General features: G+C 34.0%; 2 protein-coding genes across 10 annotated transcripts in view; one reads left to right on the top strand and one right to left on the bottom strand.

Annotated features, from left to right (window-relative positions):
- The window catches only part of LOC141529218 (uncharacterized), a 330,321-nt gene that overhangs the window by 251,037 nt on the left and 59,989 nt on the right, over positions 1–19,295 (top strand). The gene's annotated exons all lie outside the window — the stretch shown is intronic.
- Positions 831–14,480, bottom strand: LOC141529980 (uncharacterized). Its single transcript, XM_074246791.1, has 4 exons — positions 14,451–14,480; positions 12,907–13,045; positions 12,203–12,821; positions 831–933 (listed from the first exon to the last, which is right to left on the bottom strand). The coding sequence occupies exons 1-4, from the start codon at positions 14,478–14,480 to the stop codon at positions 831–833; spliced, it is 891 nt and encodes a 296-aa protein (XP_074102892.1).

Below are 19,295 nucleotides of genomic sequence, written 5' to 3'. Positions count from 1 at the left end.
AACAAAATGAATTTTCCTGTTCATTAAAAAATTATTTGACATCGCACCGTCAAATGTATTTGAAATGGTTGATGAAAATTCCAAAAATTCTTGAATAATCAGAGATCAGATGAACGAATTGGTTTTATTGCAAATATTAAGACGAAATACGATGACGATGAAATTGGTGTTAAAAAATTAGAGAAACAATTGGATTTCGAAAAACGAAAATTGGAAAGTGAAAAAGAAAAATCATTATTTGGTAAATTATAATAATCAACTTACTCATTGATATTTTATTATTTTATAGTGAAGATATTTTTGTCTTATCATTATCCTTTTTGTAGACAAAAACGTTGAACTCTTATCAAGCCAAGGAAGTGCTCAATCAGTCTCTAGTGGAGAAGTATACATTCCAACTACTGCCGGCCAATTTAAATCAAGAAATATAAGAGGAACTCACAATATTCTCAACGAAAGAGTTGTAGCTACTTTTGACCGTTGTAAAGTAAGCGACAGAGATGCTGTGTTTATAACTACAGCTATTTGTCAGTCGCTTATCGATTTAAAATTATTAGAAGTGGATATTAATTCCATTATTGTCAATCGATCATCTATTCGCCGATGTCGGCTTACTATGCGAGAGTCAAAATCAATAGAAATCAAAAACATTTCCAAGACTTAAAGTTATCATCTATTGTTGTACATTGGGATAGAAAATTATTACCTAATTTGTTAAATACAGAAACTGTTCATCGATTGCCTGTAATAATTACTTCAGAAAGTAATGAAATTATGTTAGGTGTACCAACGAGTGAAGATGGAACTGGAATGGCACAAGCTTCTGTAGTTCATAAGACATTATGTGACTGGGAATTCGACATATCTGTAAAAGCAATATGCTGTGACACTACTCCTTCAAATTTAGGCCGTCGTAATGGTGCTGCTGCATTACTGGAAAAATTGTTAGAAAGAGATTTGTTGTATCTTCCATGTAAGCATCATATATTTGAAATAGTCCTAAGATATATCTTCGAAGCTGTTTTTCCAAATACTGTTGGTCATAATGTTCCACTTTTTATCCGATTCCAAAAGCAATGGGGAGATTTAAATAAACTCAGTTACAAAACAGGTTTAGATGATCCGAAAAATGATAATATCTTGACAAATGAAAAAATTGAATCTATTAGAACTTTTGCGACTGAAACTCTTGCATCACAACTGCCTCGTGATGATTACAAAGAGTTATTAGAGCTTACTTTAGTTTTTATCGGTGTCATCCCCGAAAAATTTAGTTTTCGTAAGCCAGGAGCTTGTCACCATGCACGATGGATGGCAAAAGCTATTTATATATTGAAAATGTACATGCTTCGGGAGCAATTGTCATTGAAAAAAGGTGAAGATAATAAACTACGGCAAATATGTGTTTTTGTGACAATGGTTTATGTAAAAGCTTGGTTTTCGTCGTCAAATAGTGTCAAAGCTCCGTACCATGATCTACAGTTTATAAAAGAACTCAACAACTTTAAGGCAATCAACAGTAATCTTGCTACTGTGGCAATTAGTAGATTTATGAATCACTTGTGGTATTTATCACCAAAATTAGCAATCATGGCTATTTTTGATGAGGATTTAGAAAAAAAATTTTTTGATGTGATTTGTTGGTTAGTTTATGACGTAAAAAATTCCAAAGTAAAAATATAACTTTTCCCATGTTATTTTCTTTTAAAACTTTGACCGTCGGGGGTGCGGGTTAATATTAAAATTAAGAGCTATAACTTGGCATGATTTTTTTTTTATAGATTTTGAACCGATTTTGAACTATCGTGAAAAAAAATTTCAAAAAACCCAACATAAGGACCACCCTAATATATATATATATATATATTAGGGTGGGGCAAAAAAATCAACTTTTTTTTTTTACAATTAATACGGAAAAATGGGTTACTAGGCACCTTAAAAAAATTCTCACCAAATATGAACTCTTAATTTTAATACGAAGATCCTCCGCGTCGCAGTTTTCCATTTTTTTCTCAGTTCAATAGAAAAAAATTCATTCCTCATCATTAATTGGTCGTACCGAAAAAATTTTTTTAAGAATTTTATAGGAAATTTAATGCTCTACAAAAAAGGTATATTATGTTTTTTCCGTAAACCTCACCATTTCACTAATATTGAAGATTTAAGATTGATTATTTTAAGTCAAATGTCTCTTTTGTTTATGAATTTTTTAACTCGACAAGAAATGGCTATTATTGAATGGGCAATAGAAATTTTTGTAGCAAATTAACTGCTCTATAAAAATGGTATCTTATGTTTTGGCGATTAAATTAATCGTTCAAAAGATATTCATCATTAAACTTTCATATATATCGATTTTAAGAGTTTTTGATTAAATAATCGAAGAATTTCAATTTAATCTATCAGTTTTGAGAAAATTTCATTTTTTGTCTTTAATGTAAGTATTATTTGAATTTTTGTTTTCAAAATTTTTATTCAATAATTCCAAACTTTTTATTTTTCATCATTAGAAATCACGATCATGTTGTTTTTTTATAACGTCTTCAAAACGTCTTAAAAAATTTTTCCACTCCAGCTGTATACTGTCCTTGGGAAAATTTCTTCTGTAGAGAATTTTTGTTTAGTATTCTATTTACTCTGTTTCCCTTGTGAACTAGCGCCACCTACATTTTTCTTTATAGTTATATTGTTTTTATTTGTTGACATTTTCTACAGCATTTCTAGTGTTTCCACAAGTTATGATCTTGTATATGTGATAAAACGATTAAATATTTACAAATTTTGCGGTCACAACATAAATTTATATATTTACGAAAATATGGATAAGGAAATTCATTTGATCGGAAAACCCATGCAAAACATTTCAGAACGTAAGTTGCCAACAGTGACAGAGGTTATGAGTGTTTTTTTTATCAGCTCAAAGTGTTAAAATGTTCTATCAAACAAAGTGGTAAAAATGCAACTGATCAAGTTATTGAACTATGGAAAAACAACCAGATTCCGACTAGTAGATCAACTAATGTAATACAAAAAATTCTTCGCTATCATAACCGATGGTTGAAATTGCAAAAATCTTTTGTGCGAAAAAAATCATCAGCCCAAAACAAAAATGTAATAATATTTCAGAATGAAATCAAAGCATTATTTGATATTGTAGATCATAAATCAAGAAAACTGCTTGATAATGATATTCGTGAACTATATTCAAATCAAAAAAGTGATACCCGGAAAGAAATTCTTTCAAATAACCCAAATAAATTAAACAGTACTATGAATACGATGGAAGTAGATGAAATTCGTGAGTATTTACAACATTTAATTATTATAAATTTTAATCATAATTGAAAATAAATTAAATTGATTATAAATTATGAATAATAAAGTATATTATTGTTTTTCTAATTAATTATATCATAAATGTCAATATGTTCGTAGATGATAAATAAAAAACTCGTTGTGTTCCTTATTTAATGTCAAAATGAATGAGTTCCATATTTTTGCTTCCATTAATTAAATAACAACGCTTATTTTAGATTTGAATCAACCCTCAACCAGCCATGAGATTGTTCGAAGTGAGGAATCAGAGTCATCTTCAACCCTTACATTAAGTCAAGCTACAAATTTCGGTTCAGATTTAGAGTATGTGCCTCAAATACCGACAACACGAGCAAAAATAAATATTCTAACTCCAGAGCTTATCTCAGCACTCGACAGAGCTAATGTTAGTAGTAGAAATGCGATGTTCATTATTGCTCTAGTTCTATCAAGTGTTGGTGTTAATGTAGAAGATACAACTCTTAGTTATCGAACAATTCAACGAACTCGCATGCTCTTACGAAAAGACATTGCTATAGGACTAAAAGATAACTTCAAAGCTCATGATAAATATGTCGTGCATTGGGATGGGAAAATACTGAATGACATTTCTGAATCGAAATTTGTGGATCCATTACCGATTATTTTGACTGCTTTTGGTACTGAGCAGTTACTTGGAGTTCCAAAAATGAATAGTGGATCGGCAGAAAATCAAACAGCAACCATCTTGTCAACGTTAAATCAATGGGGTATTATTAGTTACATCAAGGCGATGTGTTTTGACACGACTGCGGTTAATACGGGTAACTAATCAATGATAAAATATTTAAAAGAAAATTTTATTTTCATCGTTCTAGTTGAATTGTTTTCATACATTAATTAAATTTTCGACACGTGCCCATTAGTTATAATTCTTTATTTATTTATAGATTTTAAATATGCGTTACAATTTTTATTAAATACAGAACTTAAAGTGTAATTATCTATTTTTACTATACAGGAATCCATCATGATACATGTACAGAAATTGAAAAGGCCTTAGGAAAAGAATTAATTTGGTTACCATGTCGCCATCATATTTATGAGATCATTTTAAGGAGTGCATTCGAAGTCTATTGGCCAGTATCATCCGGACCAAATGTTCCAATATTTGGCAGATTCAAAAAATTTTGGGACACATTCGATAAAACGAATTATAAATCTGGTGTTGAAGATGGTATTGTTGCTAATATTATTACGAATGAAAAAATAATCTATCTTCATTTATTAAGCGATACTTACAGGTATTATTTAAATACAATTTTAAGTGTAGAGGATAATTTTTGATTTTTTACGAATAATTGATTACTTTTGGTAGTTATCGCAACCCCGAGATGACTATAAAGAAATATTGGAATTGTCATTAATTTTTCTGGGAGAAATGCCACGAGAGCAAGTTTTCTTCAAGCGTCCTGGTGCAGTTCATCATGCAAGATGGATGGCAAAGACAATTTATTGCCTAAAAATGTTTATTTTTAGAGATGAATTTGACCTTTCTAAGAAAGAATTGGATGGTCTTCGACAATTTTGTATTTTCATAGTTATGGTGTATGTAAAAGCTTGGTTTTCATCAACTTCTGCGACTTCTGCTGCTAATCACGACTTAGAGTTTATGAAAAATTTAATTGAGTACAGTAAAATTAATTCTTTAATTTCCTTGGCTACATGTGAAAAAATGACTTCACATTTATGGTACTTAAGTGATGAACTTGATATTTTATCACTTTTTGATGATCCCGTTCCATTAAACATAAAGAAGAATATTGTCGAAGCTGTTAAGACTCGCGAAGGTACAGATTCTAAAGCAAGAAGATTTATTATTGATAGAAAAAATTTACATTTAATTCTGAAAAAAATATAAGTGACTTTGTTTCTAAGAAGTCATTAAAACTTTTGAGATCTTTGATCTGCCGTATGATTTTCTTGACAAAAATACTGATTTATGGTCTACTGATGAGAGTTATAATGAAAATAAAGAATTTTTCGCACAATTGAAAGTTGTTAATGATGTGGCAGAGCGAGGTGTCGCATTAGTAAGTGAATATAACCAATGCTTAACGAAAGACGAAGAGCAATTTCAATTTTTATTGCCAGTTGTGAAAGAGCATCGAAAAAACTACCCTACTTGCAACAAAAAATTGTTTGAAAATAAATAGCTCAGTTGAAAATTGAAATACAAAACTTTCTTATAACTAATTGGACATTTTTTCTCTAAAACTGAAATCATAATATATTTATAATGAAAACTTTGCTTTTTTATTGATAAATGATTAACTAAGCGATAAATAATGTACAATTTATTTTTTTAAATGTAGATAAAAATACTTACACATAAAAAAAGCTTGAAAAACATTTTGAAGTTTCTCAGTTGATGAAAAAAAATTTTTTTCGTGTAAATTTTCTCAAAACTGATAGATTAAATTGAAATTTTTCGATTATTTAATCAAAAACTCTTAAAATCGATATACATGAAAGTTTGATGATGAATATCTTTTGAACGATTAATTTAATCGCCAAAACATAAGATACCATCTTTATAGAGCAGTTAATTTGCTACAAAAATTTTTATTGCCCATTCAATAATAGCCATTTCTTCTCGAGTTATAAAATTCATAAACAAAAGTGACATTTTACTTAAAATAATCAATCTTAAATCTTCAATATTAGTGAAATGGTGAGGTTTACGGAAAAAACATAAGATACCTTTTTTGTAGAGCATTAAATTTCCTACAAAATTCTTAAAAAAATTTTTTCTATACGACCAATTAATGATGAGGAATGAATTTTTTTCTATTGGACTGAGAAAAAAATGAAAAACTGCAACGCGCAGGATCTTCCTATTAAAATTAAGAGTTCATATTTGGTGAGAATTTTTTTAAGGTGCCTAGTAACCCATTTTTCCGTATTAATTGTAAAAAAAAAAAATAGTTGATTTTTTTGACCCACCCTAATATATATATATTAGAACAAAATTATAGTATTTTCTGTACGTAAATGAAATCTACTTTTATTTCGGCTGCCGAATGGTTTTTTTTTTCTATACATTGTTTTTTCTCAATTTACTCCGGTTAGCTTCTTCACGCACTTTCTGTTTTTTCTATACAACTTCTTGTCTTTTTCTCTGTTTCTGGGCAATTTAATTTTTATATTTTCTCTTTTGAATGTATTATCGCCATTATCTGAAAGAAACCAAGCGGAAAGGCTGATAAAATAACTAATTTTAATGTTAAATAATTTTCTACATTTTCTAATTCATGACTTACCTCGAATCAGTACATAAATAGTGATATTAAAAATTTTATGTAGAAAAACGTATTCTTGATCAGTTTTAAAAGACTCGTATTTAGAAGGTTAATAACTGCATAGTCAGACAGAACATCACAGAATGCTTAATAATGCCAATAGTTGGCTGTATGAAAAGGTTAGAGTACCTTTAATTTTGATACGTAAAGGATTTTTCTTTCCATATTCATCCATTATTGAAAATAAAGCATGATATTATTCCACTCTAACGATTGTGAAAGATTAGTCAAGTGGAATCATCAGGTGTCTTGGTCAACTCTTAGAAGACTCCCAGGGAAATTCCCGTAAAATAATGTGAGGCCGAGGAACATTAAAGAGATGAAATGAATCATTGGGAGTTTTGTTATACCTAAGCAATCTCACTTATGCTTAAAATGAGGAATACTTAAATAATGACAAAGAACATTACAGAAAAATAATCATTCGAAGCCAAAAGATTTTAGAGTGACTTAATTACGGAATTTAAGTGTTGAGACAAATGTCTCAGTAAATTTTAATTGTGTTTTTTTTTTTTTTTTTAATTTTTAGATAATTTAAAAATTAAATATTAAATAACAGATGAACTTTACGAATATAAAACAAATAAAAAATACAATTCAATAGTTAAACAATCTAAAATAAAAAAAAATATTAAAAAGGAACATTCTAAAATAACACAACAAGATAAGATAATCACAAAATGACAAGAACGGAAATTCTCCTGCAATTAAATAATTAAACTCAAAATACATAAGATAAGCTAAATTGAAATACACATTTTTTTAGACGATTTGAATAAATTAATTAATGTTAAACAGTATAAATATATGTTTGTGTCTGTAAGTAAATGCGTTTACGTATACACAAACATATAGATGAATGATATAACATCAGAGTAAGAGATAAAACGATATTGCACTCTGACCCAAGTACAGGGGACTCGTGCAAGATTGTAGATAAACTTGAGAGAGAGAGAGTAAGGGCACAAGAAACCAGACAAAGAATTGAAAATTTTTTTTCTTCTCAGCGGAAATTAGTAACGCCTTAAAATTCGACACCTTTACGATTTTTTCCAAAAATCGCTCTCGTTGTCCTGAACGTCCTAGTGTTAACACCGTTTAAAGTTTTACTCAGTTTTTGGAGACACGTGTAAAAGTAAAATTAAATTGTTTTTACGAATTGAAGTTATGTAAAGAATAAATTCAAGCAAACCAACGAAAAATATCAACAAATCAAGTCCAAATTGAATTATTGATATTTGTAAATTTGGTCATATTAAAACTCGTTATATGAAAGGAAAAGTTATCATTTAATTACTGTGTAATGATTGTAATTCATCTAGTAATATTGATTTCGAATTTATGAAATATATGTATTAAAATTGTTCAACTCGATTGATTTATTCGAACAAACATATTATTTTCAGAAAGTTCAAACTCGGAAGTTCTCAGTCTATAAGCCTAGCACGCTGGGGCCGAAATCTCAAAATTCAAATAGTTAAAATAAATTAATTACCGTAAATTAGTTTTTATTACATAACAATTTTGGACATGAAGGTAATCAGCGGATAGGGAATTTTTAAGCATCGACTAGTGACATTTTTGAGTTTTTTAGATAATATTTATTTAAAAAAGTGTAAGTAAATGATTTTGTTATTATTTTGACTTCGCAAAATCTACAATGATAATTGCTAGTATAATTACATAACGAAAATTAGCTTTTGAAGATGTAAAAAATTTTAAACTCATGATTAAGAAGTGAAAATTTACTTGCGGCTTTAGTTTGGTTGGAAATGGAAAATATTTTTTTACAACAAAGGTAACTCCTATTTTTCCCGCTACACAGCATTACATAATTTGTAAAAAATACTTTCCGTAAGATGGACGGTGTGACATAATGGATTACGAATAAGCGAAAGAGAACTTCAGTATAGACCGGATAGCTCAAATGGTTGAGTAATTGACATGTCTTCAGAAGATTCTAAGTTCGAATCCCAGTTAGAGATATCTGAATTTTTTCTCGCATAGTCTACAAACTTACATTAAAATGATCCTCTCCACATTCTTTTCTCAATCTTTTCCTATCAAGTATCCTGTTACGTGAATGTGGAATGCTATACGTAATAATAATCGTAACACTTATTTTTTCTTGCTTCATAGCATTATTTAAGTTCCTTGAAATCAAAATTGGACATTCTCGTAATCTGGAGGTTTAAACCAATAGAAATAAATTATTCCTAATAGAAATTAATAATTAAATTTATTTAAAAAAAGCAAAACTAATTTAAGTGCTACTGAGAGAATCCTCTCGACATTTGAACAATTTCACAACAGGCGGTAAAAACGATGAATTCTTAACATTAATGAAATCAGATTCGAAAGATGTAAATATTGTTATGTCCAAGGGCGTTTTTAGAGCGGTAGCGTAAACGGTGGAGGTTTGGACTAACAATTTAAAGAATACACAACGGAGGTTTTAATTCCGTTGTTTTAATTATTTATGTGGGACGTTTTCGAAGTACGAATTTACCACGCCTTCGTTTGAGACTGTTCACGGATTTATTGAGAGTAGATGTACTTACTGTTACTGTTGGCTGTTGATCGCCTTTTTAAATACTCGCGGTGCTGAGATTGCAGAAGTCCCCGCTAGTCAACCAGCAGTCGCGTAGCTTATATTTTATTGTGGCTTTCGCGCATAGAGAAGTCTTCCATCTGCGCGGGAGATTTAAATTTAAAGAAAAATTTTGGGGTGGACATAACAATATCTATATAAAAATAGTGATTAAACTATTTAATCCTTGAAATTCTCATCTGATTTTCATAACATTGTTATGATTCCAATTTTCGAAAAAGTCAATTTGTCATATCTTGTAGTATACGACGTAGTAGATAACGTACATCTTGGGTAAATCTATTTTCTAATTTTATTGTACAGTCTTTGTAATTAGGTAATTTTTTAATATCATGCAGAGATTTTTCGGTGATAGATATGTTCTAGTATCAAAGTCCTTAAATTTTCTGAAGTTTTGAATCAATTCCGTTTCTTAGATTTCGAAAAGAGCTCAGCATCACAGTACGTTACATGTTATAGTTGCTTTGCATTTTTATAACTTCCCGCTAAGAAAATCGGAAATTTTCGAGAATCGAGGTTATTGGTTTTACCCTGTTTTGCGAAAATCGAGTATTCATCAGATCTTGACGTTATAAGGTCACAGAAAGCTTCCTTGACTATTCCCGCAATTGTGTCCATGCGGCTGTGTGTGTGTGTGTGTGGGGGGGGGGTGTTACCCTCTTGTAACTTTTGAACAGCTTGCCCGATCGGATCGAAATAGGTGCCGATCTGAAGAGTGTCATTGCCATTGGATTTTTGTTGTGTCGGATACTTTCTCTCAATCGATGATTGGTCGATTTGTATCTTAACGCGTCGCTCTACATTCGTTGATTTGAATTCTCCAAACTTTCCCTCATCGCTCGTCGTAGCTCCCAGATGCCTCCCTGGTGGTTGGTGGCTTTTGAAATTCCGGGTTCGTCCGATCGCTTTGTTTTAAATCGCTCTCTTTCACACTCAATGTCATCCACGGCATAATGATTTTACACTCATTCACCCATACCTAATATTTAAATTTGGCGCATTTTCGGCTTATTTTCAACTCGAGCTTTGCATTCTGACCAGGAGGCCGCTTGGGGTGACACAGGCGCGTCGAATCTCAGCAGTCCTTTAGCTTGGCCAACATAATCATACTAAATAATAATAATCTAGTTTTTTATCAACGGGAATTTTTCCCATGTCACAATATATATACATACATACATACATACATACATACATACATACATACATACATACATACATACATACATACATACATACATACATACATACATACATACATACTAGGGTGGTCCTTATGTTGGGTTTTTTGAAATTTTTTTCACGATAGTTCAAAATCGGTTCAAAATCTATAAAAAAAAATCATGCCAAGTTATAGCTCTTAATTTTAATATTAACCCGCGCCCCCCGACGGTCAAAGTTTTAAAAGAAAATAACATGGGAAAAGTTATATTTTTACTTTGGAATTTTTTACGTCATAAACTAACCAACAAATCACATCAAAAGATATTTTTTCTAATGCAAAATTTAACAGTCTACAAAAAAGGTCTCTTATCATTTTTTGATAATTCTAACGGTTTTGAAGTTATTCGAGGTCTAAATTAAAATTATAATCTTTTTCATAGTTTTTTCTGGTCATTTAATAATTCAACAATCATAGACGGGTTATTATTCATATTAGATTACTTTTTTTACTTATGCATATAATTTTGAACTATAATTTACGTGAAAAGTATTAATCAATTAAAGAAGTGTATTATTAATATTTTAATGAATCGAAAATGTACAAACATTACCATTTTTATTTTTAATTACAGATACTTTCATGAAGTTTTTTCATTAGTTTTTTTAAGTGCGTCAGGAAACATTTGACGATGATCTTTAACCAATTGTAACACGTATTGCATTTGTTTTTCATCCTTAGTATAACGATTACAAAAATCTTGCACTAGTTTAACTCCTCTTTCAGCACAGTCATTCACAACCGATAGTTTTTTAGCGAATCGTAATGCAGTTTTATAGTGTTCATTATGAGCCCATTCAGAAGGATGAATCTTTAAAAATTCTGTTTGTAACTCGAATCTATTGAAAAAATTGATCGATTCTGCAGTTACGAAAAAGTGAATATCATTATATAATAATTCAGTTATGCTCTTAGTTTGAAAGCGTTTAACACTACATTTTTCACTAGTATAATCCAAGTCTTCGTCCGGAATATCATCAATCACAATTGTTTCTTCTTCTTTACGCAGCTTAGCGACAATTTTTAATTTTGTTTCTTGTGGAACTTCCTCATCAAAAAAAAGCCATGATTGCTAATTCTGGTGATAAATACCACAAGTGATTCATAAATCTACTAATTGCCACAGTAGCAAGATTACTGTTGATTGCCTTAAAGTTGTTGAGTTCTTTTATAAACTGTAGATCATGGTACGGAGCTTTGACACTATTTGACGACGAAAACCAAGCTTTTACATAAACCATTGTCACAAAAACACATATTTGCCGTAGTTTATTATCTTCACCTTTTTTCAATGACAATTGCTCCCGAAGCATGTACATTTTCAATATATAAATAGCTTTTGCCATCCATCGTGCATGGTGACAAGCTCCTGGCTTACGAAAACTAAATTTTTCGGGGATGACACCGATAAAAACTAAAGTAAGCTCTAATAACTCTTTGTAATCATCACGAGGCAGTTGTGATGCAAGAGTTTCAGTCGCAAAAGTTCTAATAGATTCAATTTTTTCATTTGTCAAGATATTATCATTTTTCGGATCATCTAAACCTGTTTTGTAACTGAGTTTATTTAAATCTCCCCATTGCTTTTGGAATCGGATAAAAAGTGGAACATTATGACCAACAGTATTTGGAAAAACAGCTTCGAAGATATATCTTAGGACTATTTCAAATATATGATGCTTACATGGAAGATACAACAAATCTCTTTCTAACAATTTTTCCAGTAATGCAGCAGCACCATTACGACGGCCTAAATTTGAAGGAGTAGTGTCACAGCATATTGCTTTTACAGATATGTCGAATTCCCAGTCACATAATGTCTTATGAACTACAGAAGCTTGTGCCATTCCAGTTCCATCTTCACTCGTTGGTACACCTAACATAATTTCATTACTTTCTGAAGTAATTATTACAGGCAATCGATGAACAGTTTCTGTATTTAACAAATTAGGTAATAATTTTCTATCCCAATGTACAACAATAGATGATAACTTTAAGTCTTGGAAATGTTTTTTGATTTCTATTGATTTTGACTCTCGCATAGTAAGCCGACATCGGCGAATAGATGATCGATTGACAATAATGGAATTAATATCCACTTCTAATAATTTTAAATCGATAAGCGACTGACAAATAGCTGTAGTTATAAACACAGCATCTCTGTCGCTTACTTTACAACGGTCAAAAGTAGCTACAACTCTTTCGTTGAGAATATTGTGAGTTCCTCTTATATTTCTTGATTTAAATTGGCCGGCAGTAGTTGGAATGTATACTTCTCCACTAGAGACTGATTGAGCACTTCCTTGGCTTGATAAGAGTTCAACGTTTTTGTCTACAAAAAGGATAATGATAAGACAAAAATATCTTCACTATAAAATAATAAAATATCAATGAGTAAGTTGATTATTATAATTTACCAAATAATGATTTTTCTTTTTCACTTTCCAATTTTCGTTTTTCGAAATCCAATTGTTTCTCTAATTTTTTAACACCAATTTCATCGTCATCGTATTTCGTCTTAATATTTGCAATAAAACCAATTCGTTCATCTGATCTCTGATTATTCAAGAATTTTTGGAATTTTCATCAACCATTTCAAATACATTTGACGGTGCGATGTCAAATAATTTTTTTAATGAACAGGAAAATTCATTTTGTTTTTTCACTGCAACTTCACTCCGATTTCTATGTTTAAGAAGTATGCGCCACTCATCATACAGTTTTTTCAACTTATCTCGACATCTTTGCACATCTTGAACGGGAATTCGAGCTTTCTTCCAAAACACAATAATTTCATCAATCACTGCAGCAACACTATCTGTGATAGTATTATTTAAAATACGTGTATAAAAAAATAACACTTTCAAAGCTTGCAATTTCGATGGTAAATTGTTACCTACGATTTGAACGTCAACATCACCAATCAAAAAAACGTTTTGACGTAAACGTGATAACTCCATATTTAACTGATTACTTAAATATCGGATAAATGAACTCAAAAAATTTATTTATATATCAAAAAGGCATCAGTACTAGTAATTGAACGATTTTGATCAAGCTGAGAAATAAATGTACGTTATGAGTAATCTGAGAATTAATTTTAGTGTTAGAGATTGAAGTAAAATCTAATAGATGGCGGCATGATCGGTTTCTAAAATGTTTTTAACCAGAAATCAAAATTTGAAATTGGACTTTGTTGATATTTGTACCAATAACAATAAAAATCGAGTCAATAGGTCCCGAATTTCTTTTGTATCCAAAAAAAGTTAAAAATCTTTAAAATGTTCGACAGTTCAGGCTAAAAATATGAATTGGTGTTACTATTATTCCAAAGTTACAGTTACTTTGAAAATTTTCTAAACAAAAAAATCCAATGAGCTTATAAAGCATAACCGGTTCATGATTTATGAACTATTAAATGACCAAAAAAACAGAAAAAACTATGAAAAAGATTATAGTTTCAATTTAGACCTCGAATAACTTCAAAACCGTTAGAATTATCAAAAAATGATGAGACCTTTTTTGTAGACCGTTAAATTTTGCATTAGAAAAAATATTTTTTGATGTGATTTGTTGGTTAGTTTATGACGTAAAAAATTCCAAAGTAAAAATATAACTTTTCCCATGTTATTTTCCTTTAAAACTTTGACCGTCGGGGGGCGCGGGTTAATATTAAAATTAAGAGCTATAACTTGGCATGATTTTTTTATAGATTTTGAACCGATTTTGAACTATCGTGAAAAAAAATTTCAAAAAACCCAACATAAGGACCACCCTAATACATACGTACATACATACATACATACATACATACATAAGGACCACCCTAATACATACATACATACATACATACATACATACATACATACATACATACATACATACATACATACATACATACATACATACATACATACATACATACATACATACATACATACAAACATACATACATACATACATCTCGTGTCAGGCTTGCTGGGTCCTGCATCGGGCGCCTTCCTAGGTGGTTATAGGGAGCACGAACACAGCCCAGATGGAAGAGAACAGACAGCCGAACATTGCTTCTATGATGAATGGAGGACTCACTGCTTCCGTCAATACTCATCATTATCGAGAAAGGACTAAGTCTCTACCAACCGTCACTGGCCGACAATCGCCATTGTAGCTGCTCGATAGCAAAAATTAGCTGATTTCATCAAAGACACACGTAACCTTTATCATGGAATCAGAAAATTGGTTACGTCTATTACTACGGGATTCAGGCTGGCTAACCAACCGGGATTGAATAAAAAATCACAGCCACTCCAGGTTACTTCAACCAAACTATTACGGCAAGAAAAGGATGACAGGAAGAGACAATTGTCTACACCTAGCCCTTCTTCATCCAACGACAAACCAGCACAGAGAAAGACAGCCCGAGACGATACCTGGATCAAAGTGATTCGGCGAACGATGGCAAAGGAAACAGAACAGAAGACAGCGGCTCAATCTACTTAAGCCCAAAACCAGCTAAATAAGGTCGGCTCCAAGAAACCGAGGAAGAAGAAAAGAACTATGGCTGTGCTGGTTCAACCCACTGAAGGGCAAACGTACGCTGATCTCCTTAAGGAAATCTAGGCCAAGGTTAACCTGACAGAGACTGAAGTAGACACTGAAGTAGTACACTGCTGCTTTTACGGCTGCAATAAAAACAGTAACTGCAAACATTGGCACTGTCAGAACGCTGGTACCATTAACGAAATCAAAGATTCTTTAGCTTGATGGAATTTCTACTGAAACTGACGTTCGGGAAGCGCTCAAGCGGGACTTAACGTCAAACCTGGAGATCAAACGGATTAACTTGACCAAAGTTACACTACGAGGCGATCGGGCAGCCTTCTGCGCGATAAACGAGGCTAGCGCGATCAAGATCCCTGACACTCCCCGTATAAAGATCAGATAGGTTAACTGTTACATACGCCCAGTTGCGAAAGTAATTCGATGCTTTGCATGCCTTGGTTTTAGGCACTAGACAAGAAACTGTACGGGACTGGACAGAAGCAAGTGCTATTATAAATGTGGAGGAAAAAATCACAAATCAGCAGACTGGATGGAAAACCCAAAGTGCTTCCTCTGTACACTGGACAAAGAAGCCCCAGATGGCTTATGTCACATTTCTGGTACAAGAGCTTGTACTGCATTCCACACCGCACTTGCCGAAGCTACGAGAGGGCAAAAATGACGCGGATCCTTTGAGGAAACCTTAATAGATGGGCGTTGGCGCAGAAGTTACTTCGCCAGCAAGTCTTTGAAGAGAAGATCGACGTTTGCTTCATCTGTGCACATTATCTCAACCTCTAAGACAGAACATGATTTGCAGACGAAACTGGCTGGGCAGCAATCTGAATTGTGAACACAAAAAACTTTACCGCCAACAACAGCGAAACTGGAGCAGGTTTTGTTTAGATACAAACCTCTATAACCTACTTTATGAGTGTCTATCTCTTGCCAAATGAAGTGATTAGTGTGTTCCGACAGAAGCTGGCAAACATAGAAGATGCGATTACTTAATTCAACGGTGAAGTCATCGTAGCTGGTGACTTTAACGCTAAATTGGCTGAGTGGGGCGCTGCTTTCTCCGACACCAGAGGAAACGAGGTTGCTGACGTCGCCGCTAGACTCAACCTAATGGTGCTAAATACCAGGAGCACCATGACCTTTAGAAGACTAGGATCCTACAGATCCATCCTCGACATCGAGTTGACGACTCCCAACAGAAGGACTGCCAACATGATCGAAGACTGGACTATATCAGAAGAATACAGTGGCAGTGATCACCAGTTCGTGACATTCAACGTTGGATTGGCATCTGCTTCGTTTTTACATCGCGATCGTTCTATGTGGAAGTGGAATGCCAAGAGGATTGATCCAGAGGCTCTGCAAGCTTCACTTGCACGAAGCTGGTTTATCCTCCAGAATAACCCTCCTCTGGATACCTACAGCGAGACGGAAAATGTAGCGCTAAATACGATGTAGGAAATTGATGCTGCATGTGACGCCTCTATGCCGCGACTGAAAAATAGGAGTTTTCACAGACTGGTGTACTGGTGGACAACAGATATAGCAGAACTTCGCAGAAGATGCCATTAGCTACGTTGCTGCGCAACAAGAGCCGCGAAACGCTCTCCAAGCCAGGACTTATATTCAAACGAGTATAAGCAGATCAAAAATACGATGAACCGAGCTATCAAAGCAAGTAAAGCAAGGTTGTGGAAAGAGATCTGTAATGATCTCGACAAATACATCTGGGGTAAAGTCTACCAAATTGTCGCCAAACGACTTGGAAAGGCTTCACCAGAAGCGCCGAAGTCACCTGCTCTAATAAATCGCATTGTAGCAGAGCTTTTCCCCAAACATCCTCAACGGGAGAAGAAACACTACGTTCAATATGGTGAAGAAACACCCTTTACAATCTAGGAACTACAAGACGTGGCTGTCTCTTAAGATAGGAAAGGCACCTTGCCCTGATACCATCCGGCATCAATGATCAAGACTCTAGCCCTGGAATACCCAGACATACTCTTGAACACCTAAAATGCATGCTTGGCAACTGGCACGTCTCCTGCCGTCTGAAACCGGCAGTGATTGGTTCTCTCAGACAAAGGTAAGGAAATCCGGGTGACACTTTCTTCGTTTAGACCACTCTGCGTGCTGGACATTGCTAGAAAACTTCTCGAGAAGCTCATACAAGGGAGATTTCGCAACGACATTGACCGTGCTGGATACTTTGCCACCAACCAACATGGCTTCTGAAATGGTCGATCGATAACCGGAGCGATCTAGAAAGTCATAAGGACAGTAACACAAGCATGGTCTGGTAGCCTCAAAGCTCATAAAGTATGTCTTCTCCTCACACTGGACGTTAAAAGTGCCTTTAACTGCGCAAATTGGGGAGATATTTCAGACGCACTAGAGTACAAATTTTATGCGGAGCCAGATAATCTGGCATTAATCGACAGCTACCTTAATGAAAGGAAGCTCATAGCGGAAACTACGGAAGGCCTACAAGAATACGCCAAAACAGCTTGCGTACCTCAAGGCTCAATAATGGGGCCCGATCTCAAGCGATTAGAACTAATGGGTTTTGCAGACAATGTTGCGGCCACGATAATAGTAGACAGCATAGAAGAGGCCGAACTACTTGTTAGAGAAACCATTGACGCCGTCGAGACTTGGTTTGATAACCAGCACCTGAAACTTGCCGAGCACAAAACCGAGATGGCCATTCTAACACGTCAGAAATGGTTCCCAAAACAATTTGCTGTGGACACGGGAGGAACAACACTGACGTCAACAAGGGCGCTACGCTATCTAGAGGTAATGGTAGACGAGAAACGATCTCTCCTCGAACACCTAGACAGTACATGAAGAAAAGCCAGTAAGACAGTGTCTCGCCTAGCAAGAATTATTGCCAACACTATGGGACCAAGAGCCAAAAAAAAAGAGTCCTTCTGGAAGCAGTCTATTTGGTACTGCTTTATGAAGCGGAGATATGGGCGGACATATTAAAACAGAAGACCTACAGACAAAAAATGGCAGCAGTACAACGGCGAGGCGCTCTCAGGGTTGCCTGTGCTCACCGCACGGTTTTTAAAGCGGCTGTATTAATCATTGCGGGAGCCGCACCCATCGACCTACTAGCGTTTGAGAAAGCAAAACTCTATGACGCTAAAAATAGTGACGAAAACATGAAGGACGTAAGACCGAGGATGCAGGCGGAAACGCAGCAAATGTGGCAGGACAGATGGATCTTCGGGAGAGACGGGCATTTAGACGGCGTGCCTGATCCTGAACATCAGCGTCTAGCTTTCTCGGAAGCACGGTGACACGGACTTCATCCTCACACAGCTATTGTTAGAACACAGGCAGTTTAACGCCTACCTCTTTAAGATGGGGCTGCACCGCACGCCGACAAGCAAATACTGACCGTACGACATCGATGACGCCAAACCCACTATTTTCGAGTGTATACGGTGGAAGGACTATAGAAGCAGCACCGGAACAATTATAGGTACCACATTTTCCCCCGAGAGCTTGATAGCCTGTATGCTCAGAAGAGAAGATGACTGGCAAGCTGTCGCAGCCTACGCGCAGCGCCTTCTAAAATAAAAAACTGCAGAAAGAGACCGGTAACCAGGAGGAATATGTTCGACTAACATATCTGTCATTGATGGTACTTGTCGTATTCGAGATTCGGTTACGCAGAAATTCATACAACGTCGATTCATATCTAGGCCTATTGAGTGTTCACATCGCTTGGTGCCTCGCTTGTTTTGGACTCGTTGTTTTTTGTGTCGTCGTTTTTTTCATTCTTGTAGCTCCAAATCGTAGCCTCGTTCTCGGTGTTACTCGTTCTATTTCGTTCACTCGTTCAACGTTTCGTATCTACACAAAATAAAATTATTATAAATAGTCAAATTTTTCATTCAATCACAGATACTATTCACAACATTTCGATTCTGGCTTCGAAAGTGATCATACCTAAATTATTGGGCGTCGAAAAAAATCTACCACGCTAAAACTCTTGTAGCTCCTTGTCGAGGACTTGAGGGCTTCGAAAAATATTTGATCTAGTTTGTTCTAAGAAATATACTGAACTCTTACCTAAACAACTTATTGGTTTCCTTATATCTGACACATTGATATAATTCATTCCTGAAAGTGCCCCTTTTCGTGGGACGTTATGTACAAAATCTGAGTAGGCGATTAAAAAAAAAATTATATTCTCATCTCTCAAAATGCCTTCGAACTTACCTTACGCATA

Source organism: Cotesia typhae, unplaced genomic scaffold, assembly GCF_013202065.1.
Source record: "Cotesia typhae breed Kobodo isofemale line unplaced genomic scaffold, CoteBio_Ctyphae contig_48, whole genome shotgun sequence".
Lineage (NCBI taxonomy): Eukaryota > Metazoa > Arthropoda > Insecta > Hymenoptera > Braconidae > Cotesia > Cotesia typhae.
Note: the sequence above shows the minus strand (reverse complement) of the source record. Positions and strands in the feature narration are given on the sequence as shown.